The sequence below is a fragment of the Phalacrocorax aristotelis genome, chromosome 17, assembly GCF_949628215.1.
Source record: "Phalacrocorax aristotelis chromosome 17, bGulAri2.1, whole genome shotgun sequence".
NCBI classification, from domain to species: Eukaryota; Metazoa; Chordata; class Aves; order Suliformes; family Phalacrocoracidae; genus Phalacrocorax; species Phalacrocorax aristotelis.
Genome location: NC_134292.1, coordinates 1,801,640 through 1,827,556, shown reverse-complemented (window position 1 = coordinate 1,827,556; position 25,917 = coordinate 1,801,640). Strand labels below are relative to the sequence as shown.

General features: G+C 49.8%; 1 protein-coding gene across 8 annotated transcripts in view; it reads left to right on the top strand.

The window, feature by feature from the left end:
* RGS3 (regulator of G protein signaling 3) overlaps window positions 1–25,917 on the top strand; it is an 82,743-nt gene that overhangs the window by 24,842 nt on the left and 31,984 nt on the right. For all 8 annotated transcript variants that reach the window (XM_075112587.1, XM_075112586.1, XM_075112590.1 and 5 more), the window contains 4 exons: window positions 3,003–3,193; window positions 5,107–5,190; window positions 12,810–12,921; window positions 19,262–19,302. In XM_075112587.1, the coding sequence (XP_074968688.1) occupies window positions 3,003–3,193; window positions 5,107–5,190; window positions 12,810–12,921; window positions 19,262–19,302 (428 nt within the window). The remainder of the gene's footprint in view (window positions 1–3,002; window positions 3,194–5,106; window positions 5,191–12,809; window positions 12,922–19,261; window positions 19,303–25,917) is intronic.

Below are 25,917 nucleotides of genomic sequence, written 5' to 3'. Positions count from 1 at the left end.
ATTCATTTAAATATTAATTAAGTCTTCAGAGGGAAGAACGCACTAGTTAACCTGCACAGCGATTAAGCACGACGGTGCGGAGATGGCCACCAGACACTCAGTGGCAGGACCTGACACTTTGGGCAGGCTGGATGCGTTTCTGTGCCAGTGTGCAGAAAACAGTACTTGTGCAGGTGATGAATTCCTCTGATAAAATGAGGTGATTTAGGGATAAGAGGAAAAGCAGGTCCTGAAGAGTGCAGACAGATTGTATCTGTCCTGTGTTGAGCTGCCTCTCATGTTTTGATTTTATCTGGCAGTGCAACCATGAAAAAGGGAAAAGAGAAAATGTCAGGATTATTGCACTTAGAGGTGGAAACAACGTTTTGGGTCACAAGGGCCAGCCCCATGCAGAGGCAGGCTGTTAAAGCAAGCAGTAAACAGCAGGTCTGGACTGCCAACAGAGCACGGTCTGGCTCTGCTGGCGTTTATCTGAAAGTAAATGTGCTATTTCCTAATACTTAATGGAATATGTAATGTTGGGTAGGTTTGTATATTTGCTTTGGACAAGACTTTATCTGCTCTGAGCCACGTTCAGAAGTGTTTTGGCTGATTTCTGCTCGGGAAGGTTATGGGTATCCATTACAGTGCAAAGGCAGAAGCCACTGTGCAGAAAGCTGCCGTGGTGGGAGCAGAAACACCTGGGGCCAGGTGGCTGGAGGGAGGGAAGCTGGGGGGTCTGTGCTGGGACACCCCTCTAGCAGGGGGCTGCAGGAGGGTTTGCTCATACATGTTCCTGAGGTATTGCTGTAGGGGAGAGTCCTGGGCTAATGCTCCGTTTTCTCCCCTGGATATATTAAAATCCAAGCAGATTGTTCTGCCTGCTGGACCCGAGCTGGTTTCATTCATCAGCTTCAGGGGGGAGGGAGAAAATACTTCAAATTTTCAGTGGGGCTTCTTTTGAAGAAGGCATGAAGTTTTGGTTAGAGACATATTCAGTTCGTCTTGGAGTTGCGAATTTTAGGACAGAGTGCAGGTTGCTGGTGCTCAGTGGGATGTGGTCTGGGGTTAAGTGCTCTTGGGGAACATGAACCTGTCCCACCTTCTGTCCCCAGCATGGTAGGTGCTGCTGCTGTGTTGGGAGTTCATGTACGGCAGGGGAGATGTGCACTGTGCAGCTGGGGACCTCAGGGATGGCCAAAACTGTATGCTGGGGTTACCAGAGAACGCTGAGGCCCTTGGGTCTAATGCATTAATGTCATTAATGGGAAACACTTCACAACGGCTCCCTGCTCAGCTGTCATGCTGTCCCAGCACACCTGAGAGCAGAGCAGCCCAGCGGGCAGCAGCACGGCAGCTCCTTCCCAGTTCTGGTCCTTTGTGTTGGTCTCATCCTGGCTTCATGTGATGGGTGTGGGGAGGAGGATGCATAAAGCCATCCTTCGCAGTGCCGTCTCTAACAGATCACCCGGCAAACCATCCAGTCGCTCACGGCTAGTTGTGCATGCAGGCACCGGCTCCCGGCAGTCATTGTGCTGCTGCTGAGAAAATGGTAGTTTCTGTCTAGGCAGAGCATCCTCAGAGCACCCCACATCCGTGCCTGTGCTTGCAAGACAAAACGCTGGTGGGAGCTTGCTGGATGCATTCAGAGGCATTCCTCTGGTCTGGGAGGAGTGGCCTTAGAAATCCTATATAGCAGCAATTGCCCAGCACTAAGGGAAGGAAGGACTCACCCATGCAGCAGCTAGCAGGATCATTGTTGATAATGATCAACAATGCTTTTAATCGCAAGATTATAAATTATATTAGAGATTTTGGGGCTGGTTTGACATACCACCTAATGTCCCCTAGCCTCTAGTGATGCAGACTGGCAGGTGTGGAGTGACCATGGTAGCTGGTGTTGGCTTGTTGGGAAAAGTCATAGCTCTGCTTGACCAGCTGAGGTGGGAGGCTGCAAAGGAAAGCTTCTGTGTAATCCCTCCCTTGAATGAGGAGAATGGCTTTCTGCAATGAAGAAACAACTGAAAAAGCATGCTGCTTGGTCTTTTTCCAGCACTGAAATATAATACTGAGAAACAGTGGATGGTGTGCCATCCTCATGGAAATGAAGTAATCCTTTGTAAATACAGCCACATGTCTGAGTAACCGTCACATCCCTGGGAGTGATTTGGAAAGGCATGGATTGATCCCATGTGCATGAATGTGTTTATCAGTTCTGTCCCTTTCTCTGACACATCAAAACCTAGTATCTTCTAAAAACTGTTATTAACCCACCACCCAGCACCCCATGACATGAAATTCCTGCACTTTGCTACTCTGATGCCCAGAATCCAGAGCAGGCAGGACTTGTGTGGATAAAAATGTCCCAAGGTTTAAATTTCCAATGTTTTTGACTTTTTTTCCTCCCACCCTGAGTCAGTCACAGATGGATATCCCCTCTTTGGAAAGGGAAGGGTTCAGTGGTGCAGGCAGATATTCCCTGACGGTGGGAACCTCCTTGATGCTCCTGTGATTCAAGAATGACCATTTGAAGTCATGTTCAGGGTTGTACTGTATTTCTGATTTTGTACTTTCAGTACTGCATAGGGAGTTCCACATAATAGTTCCACATATCTTCCTCCAAAGTACCGCATTCATAAATTGTGCAGAAGGCAGCATACACCCGAACACAGCTTGCTGTGACTTCCTCGGGTTTTTGTTTGTACCCACATAGATGTGCTGCTGCTGCGATCCGCTTCAGTCCTTGGTCCAGCGAGTAGCTCCTGACTGAGCAGAAATGTCAAGGGACCATCCCATTTTACATTAGGAAAAATCAAGGCAGTACTGTTATTTCATGAATCCCTGGGAAACTTTGGTAGCAGAGTGATGAATGTCCCTGCAGCTCTCGGCTCCAGCTATTCCCCTTAGGCTTCAGATGCCCTCCTCCAGCCTGCAAGAGCAGGAGCGCAGCCAGCAGCGTGCAGCAGCTCTGCAGGAGCTCTCTTCTGATTCTGTGTTTCTTTCTGCTTCCTCTGTCGGTCCAGGAAATGCATGTAAAGGGAAATTGCACATGGGGTCTGGGAGAAAATCGAGGCTGATGAAGACTGTGCAGACAATGAAGAGCTATGGAAACTACCAGAACTGTACCATAGTGAGGCCACACATCCCGCACTCCAGCTACGGCACGTATGTGACGCTGGCTCCCAAAGTGCTGGTGTTCCCTGTCTTTGTGCAGGTAAGCACAGCTGGAAGCGAGGTGCTAAAGATCTAATGCAGTCAGTGCCCGGCACAGCAGGTTGTATCAGAGGTTGCTGCTGTAGGTTGGGTCCAGGCTGTCATGCAAGGTGGATGTATCTCCCAGCAGTATATACTGTAAATGCATGGTTCCTGCCGTCCTCGGCTCTCTCCTGGAGCTGGCTGTACTCAGCGCAGTGCTGGGTACTTTCTCAAAGGGAATTGTGCCCTGCCCAAGAGATTCTCTGTTGGATTTTTTTCCCTTTTCAGCTTTCAAATCTGCTTGCTTGAGTCAAGAGAAGGTATCCCAGCTTCTGGGCTTCAGCAACCAGCTTCACATAATTGAAGTGGTTTCTTCCCATATGTTCTTTGTGCTGTTAAGTATAGTGTGCAAACAAAGGATTTTTAGTTTAGCTGGTGGCCAGCACTAAAATAGGAGCATAGAAGCATAGAATGGCTTGGGTTGGAGGGGACCTTTAGAGGCCATCTAGTCCAACCCCCCTGCAGTAAGCAGGGACATCTGCAACTAGATCAGGTTGCTCAGAGCCCCATCCAACCTGGCCTTGAATATTTCCAGGGATGGGGCCTCCACAACCTCTCTGGGCAACCTGTTCCAGTTGAGGTTCTCAAGGCCAAGGGCAAGGTCCTGCACCTGGATTGGGTGGACAATCAGGGACAAGGATCCAGAGCAGTAATGGTTTGATAGAGGATGTTCTCACTCCCCAGTTCTATAAATGATTGTCTTAAAATTTAGCCTTGGATTTGGTGGCAGTAGCTCTAACTACCTCTGTCATCCATTTTGTCCTTCATATGGCTAGAACCCCAGACAACATAATCCGGTCCTGTATATTTAAGTACAGTACTGTGGAATACCTTCATTTCTGAGGCTGTGGGAGCCATCCCTCCTCCCCTGCTAGCAGCAATGACAGTCATATCAGCTCAGACTGGTGATTTCCTTTGGTCTCAAATCCACAATCCCTGCCGTCTGTCACTCTGGCCTGAGCCAGCAGAGTGCCTGGGGGCAAGTGTGTGGCTGGGCTGGTGTGGGGGGCAGGCTTATGCTCACCTCCATCCTCCCTGAGGGCACCTGGGTGGCTGTTCACGTTAGCACCAGTGCATTCACCAGCCCTGGCTGCGCGCACAGTTTGCCTTTTTGTAGGAACACAGCTGGCACTTCTGACTCTTTATTTCTAAAACTTGTGGCTTAGATTGAGTCTGGGGTGTTTCTGTCACTTCAGGAGCCGTTTTTTTATGTTTCACACTGTCTCCTACTCTGAGGCCCCCGTGTAGGTATCCTCACGCCCGCTGGCCGTGCTGCTCAGGAGGATCGTCCTGGGCTGGTTTTGCAGGGCTTGTTCTGCCGTCAGGACAACTGAACCTGTCCTGTTCTCCAGCGTTAGACAGAGGAGGTGCTGACTGCGGGGCTGAGTCTGCTGTGTGGCATGAGAAGGGGCAACCTTCTTAAAGTCGCTTTAATTTATTGTAAGAATAATCCGTAAAATCATGTAGCAAATATTCTTGTCTGAGGGACGTGAGAACCTACTGTGCTACCATTGTGGTTGTGTTTCCTGCTAAAAAGCACCCATAACCGAGCCCGTACTGTGCAGAGCAGTTAACGTACAAATAGGCGAGCGGATGATTGTCTTTTTATAGATGGGTCTGACGTAGGTGTTAAGTGTAAGGCTTTCTTTTTATCATGTAGTTGGACTGCAGACTTTCTGTCCTTTTGAGTGCAGTGTGGGGTGGCGTCTCCCTGAATGAGTTACAGCTTGAAGTGAAGACAAAGTGGGTTTGGTGGGTGGAAAGTTTTTCTGGCAAACCATGGTTCCAGTGGAAGGTTTGACTGTTTCTTCCTTTTTCTTTTCTTCTTCTTTTTTTTTTTTTTTTTTTTTTCCTTTCTCCTTTCAAACGTAGCCCCTAGATCTTTGCAACCCAGCCCGGACTCTGCTTCTGTCAGAGGAGCTGCTTCTTCACGAAAGCAGAAGCAGGACTATACAGGTAAGACTCTTTCCATGCTGTCTGAGCTTTCTAAACATGCTCTTCTGCAGTCTCATATAGTAGATTGAGAAGGGAAATGTTTTATTGTGCGGTACTTATATTAATATGATATTTGGAAAAACTTGTAGACTGTTTATCATGGGGTAAACTAAATATCAAAACTCTCTTCTGCTAGAAATCAACTCTTTTTTTCTTGTCGTCCTTCATGCCTACAAAGAGGCATGCCAGTTACAGCCTGGCAGTTGAGGCCACCGGCAGACTCAGGGAGATTAAGAATATTTTGTGCCAGGTTAGAGAACTAGACAGAGAACTTGTTACAGGGGTTTTCAGAAATTTAGTTCCCGAAACAGGTCACGTGTCCAAATTCCTCTCTCTTCTTACTTCAGCTTCTTTTCTGCAATGTTACCGGAGGGCTCTTAAAAATCTGGGGAAACAGCTACGCTTTGGCTACATGCAGAACCTGTGTATGTGACAACTTTCAACATCCAAACTGGCGCAGTTTGGAAGTGTTGATAACTTCACTTGCATCCCGTTGTAAAGTCTGCAAAGCCCTGGTATTTGGGACAGAGGAAGCAGCAGCTGGGACAGCCCCCTCATGCATTGCGCACTAATGCTGAAGGAAACTGCCGTTTCTTTTGGTGCATTTTCAGATAATTTCACCACTGTACAGAATAATCTATTTTTTTTTTTAATTTGGTTGGATGAGCAATGTGTCATCTTCCCAGAGCCATAGAGGAATTTTTACTTGACTAATCTTAGTTTCTGGGTAACAGCTCTGGGTGGCTGACAGCAGAATACCAGAGACATGTCATATTGCTGTACAAAACAGTATGAGATTGTGTTATGTTAAGTGACTCCTCTCTCCTTCTGTTTTTCAACATGTAATTCATCCCTTGCTTTGACTTGAGTCACTTTTTTTTTTTCTCTTTCTGCCAAAGTACATGAAAAATTGCTTGATCTATTAGGAAACTTGTCACTGATTTGTAAATAAAACTCTTTCCCTGCCTGTCCTGCTGTTCTTTGCTGCTAAAGGTCTTCTGGGCACCTGCATGAATGAAAATCAGGTAAACACGTGGCTCTGTAGCGCAGCTGTGCTGTGATGGCTTGGAAATATGGTGGACAGCCTGAAGTCAGGATGCTTTTCCTGGGTGGTTTGGAGTTGCTTGCTTTTAGGTCAGACTCAGGTCTGTAGTAGCAGCCAAACGTGCAATAATTATGAATACCTAATGCCGTTTGGAGCCTGGGTGGAGCATGTGTGCGTATGGGGGTGCTTGTATTTAGACGACGGAGAGCCTGAGGACAAGCATGTTTGGAGGAGGTGTGCTGCTCTGGCTCCCAATGGCCACGTTAGCCATTTCAGAGACCCAGCAGGATCAGAAGGAGGATGTCTCAGGGAAGGGACTCTGCTTACGATGCACGACAGATGAGTGTGAGGCTGGGAGAGGACTTCCACTTGGAGCTGCTGCCAGGAAAGGGCAGGATGCGGTACACTGGCCAGGAATGTGAGACTGCGTTTGAGAATGATGGTGCCTTGAGGCTGTGATGTCTGTGTGAGCCTGGCAGAGGGGCAAGGCAAGAGGTTGTGACTAAGCATAGTGAAAAAATAGAAGCAGTGAATAGGGAACAAGCATGTGGCAGCGTGTGCTTTGGAAGGCAGGAATCTTTCTCTTGGTGTAAGCCCAGATGTGGTGCTGAGCCCCATATTGCCAGGAGCTGACAGTTGTAGGTAGCAACATTGGCACATCAGCCATGTCCCTGGGAAGGTCTTTCTCACGTCTGCAGTGTGTCACAGGGTCACAGCAGACTTTGCAGACCTTCAAGGAATCGGTGCAGGTCTCTCTGGAAAGCTAGAGACTCCCCATTTCCAGTGGAGCAAGGATTCTCCTTTGGTCCTGATGGGCTGTGTGGTAAAGGAACCCCAATTTCTGAAGCCTGGAAGACCTAAAATAGCCTGAACACAATGGAGTTTCCCCTGGTACAGAAGGGCTTTGACTTCTCTTTTTGCTGGACTTGAGCTCACTCCCTCTCCAGCCTTCTCTGCTGCCCAAACTGAGGCTATCTTGTTTTGGATCGGTCCTTTCTTCCTTGCTCCATGTGGTTTTCCCTTCTCCCATTGCTCCTTCCACCCACCCTCTCTCAAACTGGACCACTGCTCCTGTGGTTTGCAGGACTGTTTTCTGCATGTTATTCTGCTTTGGCTAAGTGGCTCGAGAAGGAGGGTCCAGGGGCAGGGACTGGAGATGGAGGTTGTTTCTTTTTTTAAAAAACAAAACAAAACAAAAACCCCAACAAACCCAGAATCTTTTCCCCTGGGCACTGCATCCTCATCACTGAGCAAACTCTCTCCCATCTCCTGAAGGAGTCAACCTATCTCTCTGGAGGCTTGCCAGGATCTGTCCTTTCCCTGACCTTACCTCTGGGGCAATCCTTATTCAGGCCTTAATCACATCCTGTCTAGACTTTGTTGCAATTCCCGCTTTTATGGTCTTCTGAAATCCCTCCAGCCTGTGGAGTGCCAGAGGAACCAGCATGATGCAGGCGATTGTGCACAAGGTGTCGAACATGGCCTTTGTCCTTTTTGGTCCACCAACATCTCTAATATACCTGGAGGCAACTCTCCAAAGGCCTGAGGAGGCCACACAGCGCGGAGCATGCTCACACCCTTCTCAGCTCTCTTTTCTGCCATCCCAGCAGGGTCTGCAGATCAGGGTGGTCCTCCCTTGAACTCTGAAAGCGCCCAGCTCTGCCAGGAGTCTGGAGGACATGGACCGGCATGCCCAGGTTTTATGGTCTTCTGCGCAGGGCAAGAGGCTTTTCTCTCTTATCTCAAGTGTTTTGCTGCAAGTTCCTGGCACTCATGGCCTGGGATGGGCTTGGCAGGTCCCTGTTTCAGGGAGTGGCTGAGTTTGGCCAAGACAGTGAGTTGACCAAAACCCTACTCCCTGGAACTGGTGTTTCAAGATCTTGTTTTCAGCCTTTTTTAAGACACTTTAATTTGGGTGAGAATACCAGAAACTTGCATTTACCTCTTCCCTCCACCACACTAGACCCACTTACTCTGTCCCTCTTCTTCTTCTTCACTGCCTCTTAATATTTTTTTCTTCCTCATTTTTTACACCATTTTCCCCATCTGAACAGCCACTGTTTATGCTAGTGTTTGAGGGTAGGTGCATGGCCCCTTGAGGTCTTCAGTGCCTGCTCTCCCCTCATGTTCATGGTAGAAGAATATTTGATTCAGGTAAGCCAAGGTGAGGTTCAAGGTGGACAGCTAAAGTCTTCACCATGGATCTCCTTTTGGCAAGGGTGGTGGTATATTTTCATCAAAATCTAGCTGGGTGTATAAACTCCTTCCTGAGTGTATAAATTGCTCGCCAATAATCTTGGCAGAAAAAAGTGTGTGAGGTGGTAAAGCAGGTAGAGGCACTGGGGGCTAAAAGACTGCTGAGAAGTCTCGGAGAACATGCATTTAATATGGATACACCCAGAAGTAAAAATCCAGGAGCAAAGGGGCAGGTCGTGTTTAGAAAGTTCGGGCTGTAGCATGGAAAGCAATGACTCAAAGGCTTTGGTGTATCACTGAAGGGTGGTGAAGTTTCCCTGGCCTGGGAAGTTCAGGCCCATCTGCAAAGTGCCTTGCCTGTGTATGTGTGCCTACCCCACCTGCAAAGCCTAGATTGCTTCTCTTTTCAGACCAGGGCTCATCTGACTGAGATGCTAATGTACAAAGCTATGATAACTGGTTTACTTTCAATCATGTTCTCCTATTGCTCTGGTCTGTGTGAAAGCTGAGTGAGTAACTGCCAATGCAAAGCTGCCGCCAAGAAAGCTACAACTTTGAAGCATATGATCAGGGAGCACTGAATAGAAGTGACTGGGTGATACCACCCTGTGTGTGGGAAGCTGCGTAATTCTTGGTCTGGTGAGTCCAACAGTGATGTCTGCTTGGCAGGGGATACTGAGAATATGGATGGTCTCACAAGAGGGCCGCAAGGATAAATCAAGATCTGAAAAAACTGAGGAAAATTAAGAAAGCTTCATCCATTCAGCTCAACGGAGTGAGTGGGGATGCTCGAACTTTGCAGATACAGCCCTCGTACTGGTATCACTGGAGTTTCTCTTTAGGGTTGCGCCCAATTTTTCTGGAGAAGAATCCCGTACTGGTAAACAGAAAATGTGTGTAAATCAGTCCTAGGGGTGGATACCTGTATTAAGAGCTGGATGATAGGATTTCTCTAGCCAGCTGCAGGCAGCATTCGCTGGCCAGCGATGCTGGGGATCATCACTATATTCTCATTTGGCATCTGAAAGCTCTGTTGTAAAAGACCTTCCTCTGCTTCACTCTGCTTCCTCAGCTCCCGCTGTTTTGCTGGGCACCACTGTCAGCCCATTGCTAGAGGGAGAGAGGGCAACATCTCAGAAAGCATCCACTGGCTCAGGCTTCTCCCGCCGAGCGCTGAGACAAGCAGGCAGGGTTTGCATGGACCCGTCATGCCAGTCTCTCTGCCGAGGCACTGCTGCAGCTGCAATGTGCAAACGCCTCCCTGCCATAACCTGGGTGGCAGTGGCTCTCTGCACATGGGTGAGCAACAGAGGATGGCGTTAGGAGAGTTAACTATTCTTAAGCTTGAATGTGAAGGTACTTTGGCTGCAAGGCTTAATTTCTGGGCACCTTTTCATAACACTTTTGTTACCGTATTTTGCGTTACAAGACGTGGTTATTGCTTCCTCCTTCCTACGGTGGGGCCCTGTAGCAGCCCCAGTGTTGATCTCCTGTTCTCATCTTGTGGAAGCACACTAACCCGCTGCTTTCCACCTTCCTTCTGTAACAATGCTTTGCCAGTTATGTTCTGTAGCTAGTCAAATCTATGAGCAGAAGAGGCTTTGCTGTTTGCCATGGTGTGAAGCGCACCCAGATGAGCAGTGTCTGAGACATCACTGTCAGCCCCTATGAACACTTTTTTTTTTCCCCTCTAAAGTCTGTGTGACAACTGCCATGTGGCCTTGAACACTCTAGTATAAAACAGGTGTGCCTAGCTCTGTCTTCAGAGGAGTCCTTTCACTATGCCAGTTGTTTTATTTCTCATTTTGGTATAGGAAATTAGTTCTGGGAAATACACAAAGATACTCTGACTCTCCAAGGAGCAACTCTGGTGGATTCTGTGTCTTGCCTGGATGAACTCAGGTGCTGTGTTTCTCTTTTGTTTGCTCTTTTTCTTTTATGAGCCCTGTGATTTTTTCATGGTAGATACCAGATCTGTTTGCAGAGGGCTGTTAGAGACATGTTACAGCTTGTCAGCGGTGTGATGGCAACCCTAGGTAGAGCTTCAGATTACTCACTCGAGTCTTCCCCTCCTATGCCTGCTGGCTGCTGCCTTGGGGTCATCCATGATTTGAGTTTCCCATGCTCAAATCATGCTTGAGTTCCGCAGCTGGGGTAAGTGCTCTGCCCCGCAGAGCCAGTCCCACTCCCACCTCTGTAAGCAGGGTCCAGTGGAGCCCTGGGTGTTGCGGCACTGGGGTGTTCTGGCAGGCTCTGGCTGTGTGGGTGGAAGGAACAGCCTCATTTTCTTCCCCCAGCAACCTGGAGGAGCAAAGGGACCCCTATAAACCGTTCTGTGTGGAGCTGCTCTAAAATCAAGCATCTTCCTGGAAGCAGCATCCAATAGAGATGCTCTTATGTAACCTACACGGGCTGTGCCTCTGTCTCCTCCACATCCTGAATTCAATATGTCTGTCTTACCATAAAAGCACAATGTTACCTGTAAATAATTTTCCTGTATTTCTGTTTCTATGATTCCCTATTTAAGTCTTTGTGGATTTGAACTGATTTTTTTTTTTCCTGCTAATTCTTCTATCCCTTTTTCTACCCTTTAAACTTCTGTGTATTAGGTCTTCATTTTCTGTCCTCGATTTCCAGCACGGCCACTTGCTGATCATGCTTTTATCTCCTTCACTCGGCTTAGTTGCTATTCTCAAAATCCCTGAACATCTCTTCTTTGAGACTGAGAGACCTGGGATGGCACCAGACATGCCCCAGAAAAGTTACCTTTTGGAACAAGATGGGCATGGGAGAAAGTTTATAATGCAGTTTTACTTCATTGTTCCTTGTATTAATAATGTCAGAAGTAATGAAGAGAGTGAATGTGGGCACTAGGCCAACAGTGTGTTGAGAGGGATTTTCCAAATACTACAGAGGTAAACAGACACTCCCCGGTTTTATTGTCCATTAAAGCTATGCCAGTACTGTTGTGCTTATTAAGAATCCCACAAAAATGAATTTGCACAGCAAGGAGAAATCTTGTGGCAAGGGCTTGATTTTTGGTTGGAAAGTCAGATGCTTCTGCCCTGACGTGGGACTCACCACCATGTGATAAAGTATTATCCAGCTTCTCCCCTTCCTGACGTTTGTCTGTCAGCCACTGGGCATGGAGACAAACTGTACTGGCAGTGCGTCCCCGTAAACAGTGACTCAGTCCCTGTCCAGAGCAAAGTCACCTTTTGAAGGGTGACTTGGTCGTGGCAGCGGTGCCGGCTCCCAGTAAGCCCCGGGACGCTGGGTTGTTTTCTGCTTTTGCGAAAGGCTTGCTAAAAGGCCACAAAATTGCTGTTACTCAGAGTTGCAAAGAGCTTTCCCTTCGCTGTGGGAGGTTTTTGGGAGCATCCCAAGGAGTGGTTAAAAGCAGCCACGTGCTTACAAGCTGCGCCCTGTGCTGAGAGCAGCGTGTGGCTTGGCAGTACGCAGAAGCTCCAGCATCTGATATACCCACTGGCATGTTGCAGCCGCTTCCAGGCATCTTCTAAGTTTTGCTGCATGCCCCAACTTCTGACAGGCTCAAACCTTGGCCGCTGGCACAGTGATTCCACCGAGCTACTCACCTCCAGTAGGCTTCTGGGTTAAGGAGCTCCATTACAGTGGAGAAGCTTATTCTTCTTATGTTAAAGATCACACTATTCTGTACTGATTGAACTAGGGACCTCAGGCAAGAGCCAGAAGCAGAACAAAATCTACATTCTGAGTAGCACAGAGCTGGGCAGACACTCGGTTCAGCTTTTGCCTTCCACCCATCAGCATGCTTTAAAGGTGTTAAATTTGTTCTCTGCAACTGCTCTCGTGGGTTCTGCTGTTGTAAAAGCCAAACTGTTATTTTCTCAAAGGGAGCAAAATGGGGCGTGCAAAGACTGAGAACAGTGAGAAGCTCTTTCGTGTGTTCAGGGAGACCATGTTTGCTTTTAGGTTGCAACTTCTCCAGTGTGCTGGGATTAGTTGGCAACTTATTCCCTCCTCCTGCTCCTCTGATTTATAACATGTAAATGGGAAGTGACACGAGAGAGCAGAGAGGGTGTGTTTGCGTGGCGTTAAACTGTCGGGCAGGTTAATCCCTCTTGTCACAGGACTCCACAAGCCTTGGTGGGTGGCTGCCAAGCCTGGGGAGCCTTGTCCAAAGCTTGCTGGGAGCACCCTGAGGGGTGTAGCAGTAATCACCCCCTTGGAAAGGGGTGCCAGGGCTGCCTGTCATGGCTGGTGTATCTTCCCAGGGTAGAGGATCTTTCCAGATGCTGCCTCAGTACCAAGAGATGAATTCCTTATAGCTTCTTTTTTGCTGCTCTTGTGCTTGCAGGTGACCCTTTTTGTCTACTCTGACCTGCTGCTCTTCACCAAGGAGGACGAGCCTGGGCGTTGCAATGTGCTGAGGAACCCTCTCTACCTACAGAGTGTCAAGCTCCAGGAGGGTGAGTGGCTGCAGCAGCAGCTGGGGCAGTTGGGGCATTTTCGGGGCTGCCAGGTATAAAAGTTTTTGGCCAGCAGCAGGATAGCACCCCACTATCCCGTTGCTTCCAGTATGTAACAGTACCATCCAAGCGGTGCTGCCAGATCGTCATTCCTTGGGGTGCAGGGCCAGCATCACCCTTTCCATACCTGCATTAACCCAGTCCCTGGAAGCTCCATCTCCAGGGACGCTTCAGGAGCACTCAGGCAGCATCAGTTTCCAGGGCTTTTTGTGTGCCTTTCTCAGGGATTTTGGGCTGGCATTCCCCAGGGTCTTGCTGTGCTGAGCTGTTCCCCTTGCTGGTGTTACACTGCCCACAGCGGGGGCTTGCCAAGGCTGAGAAAGGGAAGTGAAGTCTTGAGGTTTCCCTCATGGTGCCTTGAGAGAGTTGAGAGACTGTCTCCGAGGGAGTCTGGCTGAGCCCTACTGACCTTTGCTGTGCTACTTCTCCCTTCAGCCACCCACGGTTTTCCCCCACACTAGCATCCCTCCCTCATGCACACATCCCATTGGTGAGGAAAGAGCAAACCCTGGCCTTGGTGGGAGGCTGTGGACCATGCCCTTACTCTCTTCACCTTGGCTGGGCTTTCATGTCCAGCTGAGGGCTCAGGGCGGGCTTCTAGGGCAGGGGTTTGCTAGAAATCAGTTATTTCAAGCTGAAATGCTAAGGCTGTACAAAAGATGGCCTCTAGCTACTCAGGGTCAAAAGGCAAATGAATGAATTGCTCTACCACATCCTATTTGCTACAGTGGAGCCACTTCTTGGGCCCTGGCCCAGTCGCACCTTGTTCCTTCTTTGGTGCAGTTGCTTTTTGGGTATGGGCTTGTTCTGTGTTCAGTCGCCAGCTGCATCAGCCTGGGGCCGGTGCCCTGGCTCCTCCTCGAGCCGAGGCAGCGGATGTTGCTGGACTAGGACCTGACATGGGAAAGTGTGATTAGATCTTTTCTATGGTGAGGTTGTTCAAATATTAAGTTGTCCAGAGAGGATGTGGGATCTCCATCCCTGGACCTGTTCAGGACTCAATTAGGCATGTCCCTGAGCACCCTGATCTGGGTAATGGGCAGGGGCTTTGATTAGAGACCACCAAAGGGGCCCCTTCCAACTTGAATTATTCTGTAACTGTATGAGCTGATGTTTTCTGCAGTCCTGTGGCCCGGCCAAAAGGGATTAATGCAGACTTGGGCCGCTTCTCCAAAGGGGTCATTTTCTGGATGAATTTTGCCATGTCCCATGACTTTCCCCAGCCAAGCTTTGAGCTTTATGGATGACCTGCATCTCTCCATGTGCCCCACGTTGTTGTGAGACTCAGCACAGTGCTGTGCTGTGCTGGACACCACAGGCTGTCTGTCAGTTGTTATTTCCCATTTCCAACAATGTTTCTGCTCCCAGATTAATTCACTGACCTATTTAGTGGGGGCAGAAACATGGTGAGGGAGATGGGGTGCCACAGCTCGAGCCATTTAGAAAAGTCATTGAAGCTTCACTGGGGTTTGTTGAGTTTGTTCTCAGCACTGCTTATTTCTAAGAAACAGACAAAAGAAATTGTTCCTTGTTGATGTGTTTGTTGGTCAGTGTCTGCTCCTGGAGCACACACACACTCAGCCCTGGCTGCTCTCAAAGGGTTGAATAACCCTGCTCTTGTTCGTCTCCTTGAAGAAATTGGCTTCCGCAGCGCTGGTCCCGGCTCTGTGCACAAAGGTCTGTTTGCAGCTCGGCACAGGAATGTGCCTCCTAACCTCAGGCAGAGTGATTGGATTTTGTGAGCAATTTTCTGCCACTTATTTCCTTGTTGCCATAATAACTTGGCAGGATCACATCTGGAATAGCTTAACAAGCCTCTCTGAAAGGGATGTTTGTCTCTGCAGTGCTGAACCGTCCCCTGTGCGCCGGGAATCCAACACAGTTGGTTTTCAGGCAGCTCACCCTCCTGGTCTGGGCAGGGTTGCTTCAAAGGCAGGTGGAACAAGCAAAAAAGATGTCCATCACTTTTGGCAGGGATTTTTTGTTGGTCTCCTAAATAACTGAATGGCACATTAATAGGAACAGGCGTATTGCTGAGTATAACAATTGAGACATCTCCGGTACGCTGAAGACCATTGTGATGTTTCCTGTTTCTGCTGCTTGCTGCACTGTGCGAAAGCAAATCAGTATAATCTGCTTTACAATGCTCTGTCTTCCTGCTTTAGAAGCTGAGCATGCCTGATGAGCACCACGCCGGCCAATGTTTCCAGTGTGACAGGGCTGGCTTCCTCACTAGATACTGTGGGAATTTCCACGCTAAGGCCACTGCCTCACTGGGAGCCTGGTCCCCCGGGTGGGTGTGCTCGGCTTTGGGACAGGGAAGAGCGTTCCTGTTTTGCAGCCATAATGAGGACCCTCAGGCTGTGAGCCCCATCCCCAGCCTTGATCCTGCAAACAAGGACTTTTCATGTGCTGCTTTGCTGTCCCCAACATCCCAACCCACCGTATCTCACAGAAAACAGCTCCAACATAGTCACAGGCCAAGAGAGTGATTTATGAGGCTTCTGTCCCACCACAGCTTCTCCTGGCTGTGGAAAGAATGCTGGGAAGCACCCAGGGCTTGCACCCTGCCACACCTCCCCAAGGACATGTGCCGCAGAGGGTGACAAGCTAGTCCCCTTTTGGAAGCCAGGTTTGGACGTGCACAACAGCCTTCCCCATGCACCCAGGGCCCTGCAGCACCCTGTCCTGTGAGCTCCTCTTTGGGTGCCGGATGCAGTCCTGTCCTCGCCGAGCAGAGGCGAGGGGCTGGGGAGCAGGGTACCTGTCCTTGCCGTGGGCATTGCCATGGTGGTATGGGCATTGCTGTGGTCCCCTGGGCTATGCAGGGAGGCTGTGGAGGGGACCAGGACCATCTTCCCTCTTTTCCCATCCTTTTGACCCAACACCTGGCATGTACCACCCAAATCCTGCAAAGCAGCGGGTGTTTTCCTTGGGTTGCACAGGGAGATGGGCAGAGCTAGGCCAGCGCTGAAAGCTGCCGCTCTGCTGGGAGCTGCGTAAGTGCCTGCCCCATGCGTCAGCATGGGTGCGCAGGATGAGGCTTAGCCGGAGAGGGGAATGTGTCCCCACAAAACTCGCACCCTTCCCTTGTCTGTGCTGAGCGCACACAGCAGCCCAGCCCCGGGGCAGGGACGGGTCAAGTTACTCTGAGAGACAAGCCATTCCCCGTCATAACGCATCAGGAAGAAACTGAAGTATGTTAAAGTGAGCTTTTTTCCTCCTGCTTATTTCCTTTTAGTGTTTCACTAAATTTGGCTGAGAGTATGTGCTGTTCAGCTGTCAAAAAAGGTGCAGACGTAGGGCTGTGTGGGGAACGGAGCCCCAGATTAGCCTGGGCAGCTGGCTGCTGCCTCCCCAACATGAGCTTGTGCCTTTCCCCTGTGGTCCGTGGTGCAGGAGATGAGCAATGCACTTCACGCAGCTCCAGGACGCAGCAGGCTCCAGCACACCAGCCTGACCCTCCGGAGACTGGAAAAAGCTCCAGTGGAAGAAATCCCGGCAAACCTGGTTTGTGCTGAAATCTGTGCTCGGGTCTGCCCTTCCTGGCTCTGCCATCGCTCCCCTGCCTCCCCTCGTGCCTCGCCGGGCATTGGCACCGGCTCAAGCCCAGCTGCTGGTCTGGGCGGCCAGTCTCTTACCTCCCATTTGTTTTCTCTGTAAAGGCAATTACTGGTAGAAAATGGGATTTAAGCAGTTCCTTAGCCTTGCTAAGGGAGGCTGGCGCCCTGCTTTGTGTGTCCTGTAAGCACAGGGCTGCTTGGCCATGTGTAGCAGCAAGCCTTGGAGGGACAAGGGACAGGAGCTGCTGGCAGTGGAGGTTGCTAGTGCTAGATTCATAGCTCAATGGAGAGGAATTTGTAAGGGAACTTAATTCTGACGGGTTTGGGCTCTGTCAGGATCACTTGTTAATTGCAGAAGGAATAAACAGGCCCAAGAGAAGCAGGGTCATTCCCAGGGTCGTTACATTCTAATGTCATCTTTCTTTGCTGAGGGTGCATGTCTCCAGAGGGTGACTTGTTCCTCAGATCAGCTGGGAAGGCTGGGTTAAAGCTCCTGAGGGAAAGTGGCTGGGACATATCGGTCTTCCGCACTCCGCTTTGCAAGGCAGCTGGGAGAGCTTTGGTCATGGTGCAAGAAGGAGCAGCGAGCCCAGCTGAGAAGATGGGGTGGTTTTTGTACTGCTGACCACTTGGGAAACAGAAGCAACAGAAGGGGATGGTTGACTTGTGGTGTGCCAGCAGCAGGCTCAAATACTGCCTCCAAATCCTCCCTCAAGGGGCAATGTACTGGCTGAGGGACTCCCATCAGAGGCATTGGCTTAGCAAAGAGAATGCTCCCCAATCGTCCTGCTGGGATTTATGGAAGAGGGTGCTGGGAGAGCTCAGGCAGAGCTGTGGAGAGCAGTGAATGGTTCTTCTGTGGTGCAGAGGTGAGACACGGGCTTCCAGCCAGGCCCATTCAGCATGTGCTCTCAGGGCCCAGCATTGCTCCCCTCTGGAAGTGAAGATTTGGAGGGGCAGCACTGGAGCCCTTTGGCTGGCAGCTCTGGGGCCAGACTGCTCCCCTGACCCTCGCATCGCCCAGGGTGGCGAAGACTGAAGTTTATGAAAACACACAAGGACTCATCATCCAAGAGGTCTGCAGCAGCACTCCCAGTGGCTCTGGGCTCCAGCAGCCAGTGTGGCACGGTGTCCTGGTGTCCCCTTAGTGATGTTCCAGCCCATATCCTGCAGCATGCGTTGAAAGTGAAGCTGGCAGTGGAGGCAGGCCTGCGATCCCCCAAAGGGCAGCTGGAAGAGACACCCAGCAAATGGCTCCAGGACATTGCATTTCTTCATCGGTTTTGCATTGCCCATGGAGTGACTCAAGAGGCATCAATGGTACTCAGCGCTTATCTTGACATTTGGGCTGCTGCCTGCCTGTGGCAGAAGAATTGATTTCCTCTGGGGAACAGGGTGTTTCCACCACTGTACAGAGCCTGTTCTCATCGTTAGCACAGCTCAGGCTGTTGAAATGAAGCAGACCTTGTGCTGATACTGCTTTGAATAGGATCTGTGGTCGTGCCCAGACTGCAGATCTGATCTCACGGCAGAGATAATGTCATTAAAAGAGTTATGAAAGCTGCAGCCCAGCGGTGCTGCATGATACCAAGAGAAAAGCTTGTGCAGGGCACACTGGCGTGAAGGAGCGAGCTGGCTCCAGGAGATGTGATGTCCTGCTTCAGAGTTGAGGTGACCCTGTCCTGTGGCAGCTTCACGTCCTCCTGCGAGGCTGATGTATACTGGGAGCTGGCTTCCCTTGGGGCTGGGGACACTTGTGTCTCACCAGCAGGGATCAAAGACCAGGGCAAATCTTCAGTAATGCCTTTTTGTTGGGGACAGGGAATTCTAGGCCTCCAGGAACCAGCCTGGTGGAGCAGCTGGAGCATGACACATCCCCTGGGATAACTGGCAGCAAGATGGGGAGCTGAACTGGGCTGCTCCATGACTTAGCAACACATGGATCGCAATATTGGTCATTGTATTGCCTCCAGCACCTTCTCCTTTCCCAAAGCTGTGGAAGCGCAAGTCTCTTGGCCAGGTGTCCTGTGCAGTGCCGCACTGGTGGGAGCTTGGGTAGTTTGCCCTCAGCCCCATGGAGCAGGATGAGCTCTCGTCCCCCGCCCCATGTCAGCTGCCCTGGGGTTTGGCTCCATCTCCTTGGAGAGGCACCAACCCCAACCACTGGCACTGATGGAGGCTGGGACAGACAGCACTAGACAGAGCTACCACCAGCCTTACCAAGGGCTTGGAGCAAGAAGTTGGGAATGAGCAAGGATTTAGGAACAGGAGCTGCTCTAGTTAGTCCTCCTGGGGACAAAGTGCCCACAGAGCTAAGATGGGAGATACCCAACCTCGGTGCCCAGGATGGCTGCCTGGGCACTGCAGGGCCTCTGCAGCTCCCAGGAAAGAATCAGGCTGCACATGCCGTGGCAGGTCGGGCAGAAGAGCCTCTGTGTGGCCTCTGAATGAAACAAACCATTTTCCAAAAGGGCAAACCCAAAGGAGAATCCGTGGCAGGGCAGTGAGTCCATGCAAGATACCATGCAATGGAGCCTGCTCAGCGCACGGCCCCTGCAGATGCAGCACACATCACTCCCAGATCACAGCCTGGTACTGTAGGATGACAACAATAAATATTCATTAAATGCTGTCTCTTAGCCAATTCCTCTGCCAGTATCTCTGCTTGCAGAAATGCAGTTGTAGCTTAATTTTGATCCTGTTTTTCTTCTTTGTAGGTTCAGAAGATCGGAAATTCTGCATCCTTTACCTTGCAGAGGTGAGTGTTGCTGTCTTCCAAATTAACTTTTTAGTGGGAGCCAAACATGTACTAACAACTCTGATCCTTTCTGCGGGGCAAGAAGCACTGAACGGGCTGATTCTAACTTCCTTTTTAATTAATTTGCCAGAGATCTGGAAAGGAAAAGTAACGGCTGTAGCCAGGATATGTTAGTAAGAAGCTGCTAAAAGGAATCTGTGCACAGGGAGGCTGGGCAGCACTGAGACAGGTTTGCTTTTCCCCTTCCCTCTGTGTGCAGTAGGTGGATCTTCCGCACTGCATCTCACTTTCGATGATATTGGGGCTCTTTCACCTGGGGACAGATTTCCTTGCACTGGTTTTGTTTATTTTTTATGCATCTTGCTTTTCTTGTCTTCAAGCACCCAGGTTTGAAGCCCTCAAATAAAATAAGGAAGCTCAATCTAAAAGACATATAATCATAGCTCTAAAAACATACGTGGTTGTTGCATGGCTAAATGCCCTATGCAGATTTGCAATCACTCAGATGTTGGCACAGTTACATTTGTGTCGTGAAGCAGCCGAGGAGACTGCAAAATTGGTTCACAGTGACTGGACCTCCCTATTCATTGAATGCTGTGGCTTTTATTCCTTTTCAAGTCACTTTACTGTGTTCCTGGTTTCAAGGCCTTGTATTTTCAGGGGTGGAAATTTGGATCTGGGAAAGATCCCCAGGGCGTAGAGGAGAAAGGCAAACATTGCTCAGCAGCACCACTAAATAATAAGCTATTGTGAAAGTTGGATGAAAACGTTCAGAATGAAAGTTGTTCACCTTGAGTGGCTGGGATTTGAGCCAAAGCACGACCTGCTGTGTAACCATCGGCTGACGAGCTCTCTCTCACGTTTCCCTCTTGTTCCTTCCTTGTCTCCTCTATTTCTTGCTGGGGTGGCTGGGCAGGAGCTGCCTCCTTGGGGGTTTGCTCGGTGCGTGTCCCAGTGTAACGTCAGACCTGTGTGATGTCTCCCTACGTAGCTAATCCTGTGCTGTGACTCAGAGAGGCTGTGACGGGTGTTTGTCAGTGACATCCCGACAGCAGGATGAGGCACTCCTGCATTTTCTCATGCATTTGGAAAAATGCATTTGGAGCCTGACATTTAACTTAGAAGCTTTGAGCCTCTGAGTAGAAGTGACTGAAACAGCCGGCTGCGTATCATGAGATCTTGAGACGTGAAGACTCCTCTTTGTCAAGATGTAATGAAATGCTTGGCTTTCTTCTGAGGGGCTTAAATGGCTCTCACAGCTCTGATGATTGAGGTCTGTGACATCCATTGAGGTTGGCATGTAGTAGTTGTATAGAAAATGTGGAACATTTGCTTTCCTACATGCATGTTCCCCCCCTCCGAGAGGACAGTAGGTCTGGACCGGCCACGCTTACAGGATTCTGCAAACCCCTTCTTGTGCCACCTGTCCGCCCGGCGTATTTCGGAGCAGGTCGCAAGTGGAGTGGGAGCTTCCCGACCCGCCATGACCAGCAGGTCTGCCACATGCCCATACCCCAGGAGTGGCGGCTCATACCCTGTGCTATAGCAGCCCATGGCTTTCAGGTGACACTGGGGCAGCCCCTGGCTCAAAGATGGCACCCTGCCAAGCAGGACGTCCCCCGTGCCACCCCTTCCCTCACAGACCCCACAGGCTTGCTTTGAGGCTGGTGGTCTGCTCTGAGCTGGGAAGATCAGGCTGATGTGAGATCCTGCCTGCAGGTATGTGGGGAAGTGATTCTTGAGCCGCGTGGTTTGGCTGGGTTTTTCCTGCAAGGAAGGGAGAAGGCGGCTTTTTTTGTGTGCACCGTGAGTGCATAGCGTAGATAAAAACAGCCGGCTTCAAGGTTAAGGGGAGAGTGCACTTTGAGCCTTAAGTGTCACCAGACTCTTCAGCAACGGGCAGTTTTTGTTCAAGAATGGAAGCTGAAATGCAGAGAGGGGGATGTGCCTGTGAGTCAGCAGTGAGCCAGGGTAGGATGGTGCCTTCCTGACTTTCCCACAGCTGCTCTTCTGGGAAACAGTGACCTACAAGTCACAGCCCTGAGAGCCACGTGGAGTGGGTGACCAGGCTGCAAGGACACAGGCTGGTGGTTAAAGCATGAGAACAGAAACCTCTCACTTTTGCAATGTGGGGGTTGTGTGGCTCAAGGAACTGTCCTCGGTAGGGATAGACCTCAGGTGAATGGAGAGGGCTCTTCTTAAATGATGGGATGCTGTCGTGGGAGCCAGCCTGGGAGCATTTAAGCATCTTCCTGCAGGAAAGCTAAGAAGAGAGTCACCTTCAGGACATACCTCTCTTCCTCTTTGCATTCACTTTTTGGTAGTGAAGCTTTAGTTATGGGGTTGTGGGGGTGTCACTGGGAAGTTTTAAGTCTTGGCAGCCCATGGGAGAGAGGGAGGGGATGGTCCCCCTCAGAGGTATTCCTGCAGGCTGGCTGCACACAGAGGCATTGTGTGAGGGGTTTGGATGCCTTGCTGGGCTGGTGGGAGCACCAGTTTGTGGTGTTAAAGTTATTTTTGCAGTGGAGTGGATTCAAGGCATGGCCTGCTGTCAGATGAAAGCTGGGATTCAGGCCCAGTGAAGTGGCAGTCTCCTGTTGCAGCAGCACGTGGGGCTGTGGGAGGGTCTCTGGGCCAGCCTGGTGTAGCTGCCACCATTGTCTGATGGATGTGGTGTCCACTGGGTGCCGTGTTCCCGGCTTTGTGACCTCCTTTTGCCCTGGTGCAAGGCTCAGCCTCCTTCCCGACTGTGGGAATGAGGCGGTTTCCCCCTGTAAGGATGGCTTCCCATGGAGAGGGTTGGCTCTGCTTCGGGGCCACCCTCAGGCTGCTGGGATTCAGGGTGGAGGGAGGCTCGGGAGGTTGTCTCTGGCAGGGTGCTGTGCTGGCACACTCCTGGCACCCTTTGGGTCCCAGCAATGGGGTGCAGCAGTGCCCTGTGGCTGTCCTGCTGCCCACCCCTGCGACTGCTTCTGGCAGCTAGAAAGCTTTGCATAAGGATGCATAAGGGAAGGTTGCTTGTGTGGACATGGCTTTTTTGTCCCCTGTCCCCCTGAGGGGTCTCTCTCCCTCCTGATCTGCTCCTGTCCTGCTCTTTGCAGCAAGTGCTCCATCCCTGGGCTTGCCAGCAGTGCTTTACCCTACCAGGTGCCTTTTGCTGGCTAAAGTCTGCCAGCTGGTCCTCTCTGGGGTGGAGGTGAGGGGTCTGGGAGGGTTCGTGGTCATCATTATCTGAGCTCTTCTGTCACCCTGATCTGGACAGACACATCTGTTGCACTGCTATGACGATGTCTGGGAGGTTGGTAGAAGCTCTCGTACTGCTGTTTCTTATCCACAAATCATTTGCAATGAGCTGTAATGTATTTAGTGCTGCTGTGAGTTGATGGGGAGTCCACGGGGCCGGGCTGACTTTGTTTGCTGCAGGAATAGCTCTTTGCCAAGGCCTTGAGCTGCTCCTTCTCATTTGGAAGGTTTGTGAGTAATGTTCTGACCCATAAGGTTGCATTTTTGCATTCGGATCTGGCATGATCCAAAATAAAATTATGTTTCAATGTCTGTGAGTTGCTTAATTTATTTTAAACAAGAAAGAAAATTCCAACCCTCAGGGAAACTGGAGTGTCATAAAAACCTACTGCTGGTCATCCTGTCTACTCGCGTGTAAATAAATCACACCATAGAGTTTAAAAGCTCTGCATTTTGATTATTTACAGTCAGATGGCAAACAGTAATCTTATAACCCAGTGTAAGTTAACGGCAGAAGGGGTGCTTATTTTAAAATCTCTTCAGCGTATGAATTGCAGTGCTTGGAGGTCCCAAGTGCAGGTGGCCCCAACTGTGGTGGGGCACGTGGCGTGGCCTCCTGGAAGGGAAGGGCTAAATATAGGTTGTTGTTGGAAAGAATGCAGAGATAGAGGAAGGTTCTCCACTGAGCTGTATATTCTCGGTGTTTTTGTTCCTCGTGGTGGTCATGGGGTAGCAGCACATAAGCAGTCCCGGATTTTGGAAGTGAAGGTGGTACCTTTTGATCTGAGGAATACTGTGTAGAGCTGGAAGCTTGTCTAATTTTTCTGTTTGCCAGCTGGTATGTGAAAAAGTACTACCAACAAACGCAAACCTGGTCTAGTGTATGTTTCATTTCAGTATTTTAAATCCAAATGAAAATGTGTAAAGTTGGTTGAACAGACCCCATCGGTCAAAGCTTTGGGCTTGTTTGGTGTGGATCCACGTTTCTGCATCCTAGAGAACCTGGAGTGTGGGAGTTTGGCCCCGTTTCCCCCCGGCCCGCATGCCATTCCCTGCAGGGCACACGCACCTCCTATGACGATGTGCAAAACCTGTCAGAAGAAAACATTTAGTGCGTGGTGGGAATCGGTAGCCTCACAGGGAGCCAGTCCAGAGACAAGAATGTGGTCCAGGGCTGTATTCACACCCTTCCCTGCTCCGGAAATGTCCTATTGATAGGAAACTGCAGATCAGTATTTTATTGCAGTGTTAGAAGTTTTTGATTCGAACCCAACATGTTCAGACCAAATTGACTGAAAATCAAATAGCTCAGTAAGCTTTTCATTTGAAAAGCACTAGAAAAATTGATCTTTTTCTCTGGAACTTTTCATTTGCAGACACCAGAGTTTCTCTTGGGAAACTGCTCCAACAGAAATCTTTCCAGTAGCAACTTCTTTGCCTGCTGTGATGAGCACATTTACAGACCCAAGCAAATTAATGCTGCGGATCTATGCTTGATCTTGTTTTGCCTTGGAAGTGCGCATCCTAACTCTGCATGGGAGAGCCTCTAGACCAGTGTCAGAGAAATGACACTGCCCCTCCTTGTGTCCCCCACCCCGTGCCCTGGCTCTCTGCAGACACATCCCTGCACCCGTAGGGCCCCCCATGGGCACCATTCCTGTTTGCATCCTCAGCTGCGTCCCGACTGCTGGCAAGGGTACGCTTTGAACAAATGCTCTTTAAACTGGACCACAACTGTAGTGAGGGGCAATACTGTAGCTTGTATAAATGTGCTTAACTTCGTAGTCTTCACTGGTGATGTCCCAGCTTGGTCCATAGGAGAATTAATTTCCCAAACTGTTCTTTGCTACTCCCAGGACTAAGTATGACTAACTTAATGCCCTTAGGGGTGTGGCATTGCCCATTCCTGTCCTGCAGGGAAAGAGCAAGGAGGTTCCCATCTCCATACTGGGAATCTGAATGCTGAAGAAGCGGTTTACTGATGGTACAGAGGACTTCAAGGCTCAGGACACACTGTGACAGGGCAGATATACCCCATGGTAATTCTGAAGTCAGCTGTTCTGGGCAGCAAGGAGCTTTTTTGGGCACTGTCCTGGCAGATCCAGAGGACTCTTAGGCAGATGATTTGGTGATAGGGAAAGGGCAAAAGGGTTGGCCAGGGGGTGACATCAAACCGAGTGAACAGCTAAAGTGAATTTGTTTAGTAAGGAGCTTAAAAAATAATTATGAATGAAAAAGGGATAAAGAGTAGAGATGGAACACAACTAGAGCAGATGTCCTCACCAGCTCTTGGCTTGATATAACACAACACTTGGCCTGAAAACCTAGAAAGACAGGAAATTGCTGTGGTGCTTATTAAGTAGTTAAAAACTCTGGTCTGAAACCTCAGCATCATCATCTGTGAGCATCGTTCTGCCAGGGAGGGCTCGGGGAGCCTGGCTCCTGCTTAATTGCAAACAATCATCATTGGTGTGGTAGAAAACAGCAAATCATGCCTGATAAAGTGTGCGCATGGCTTGAAATTTGGGGAAGTAGGAGATGATAAGGAGGATAGTTCAGTGATAGAGAAGTGGGGCTTAGTTGTTAAGGTGAGTGAAAGCTGGTTATGTGTTTTCATGTGATCATGAAAACAAGAACTGTACATACAGGTCTGTGAGGGTCAGAAGTGACTGATGAAAGCTTGCCGGGGGAAGGACAATCAGCTGCCATGAGCAGCAGAAAGGTGGCATCAGTAATGATAAAAGTTTGGGATTCTGTCAACTTTCCTGTTCCGTTGTTCTCTGACCCCAAAGTGATAGCCAGAGGACTTGCATTTTGGGTTGAATTTGTTTCTAACTGAAATGGGATGGTTTTGGCAGGGGACCAAAGCAAAAAAAGTTGTTCCGCTTTTCCCCGCATTAAGGAGGATCTGGTGCCCTGGGCTCAGCTCTGCTGTTGTGGTTTCCCCCTGTCCCAGGTACCCTGCTCCCTGGCAGGGCTTGAGCAGCCTGCAAGATGTCTGATCCCTCCTTTTCAAATGCTCCATCTATACTTTTGGTTCTTAAGTACAAAGAAATACCCCAAAAATGCAATGACAAATAGGCCAGTTTAGAGAAATGAGCTCAGAAAACCTCAAGGCTGTGAACGAGACATGGAGCCAAGAGCTGTACCCAGCTCTGAGCCCAAAGCAGTGCTGGCCAAAGGGCCCAGTCTGCGAGCCCCCAGCACAACTTGCTGCAGGAGGGTTTCAACCACAAGAATGATTTAGGAGTCCCTCAGCCTTGCCTGAACAAAAAATCCTAAATTTTTTGCTGTGACAGTCACCCTGCAGATGCCAGAGCACTGTAGGTTGGAGGTATAGTGGGTTTTGAATTCCTGGTAAGAGAAAATCAA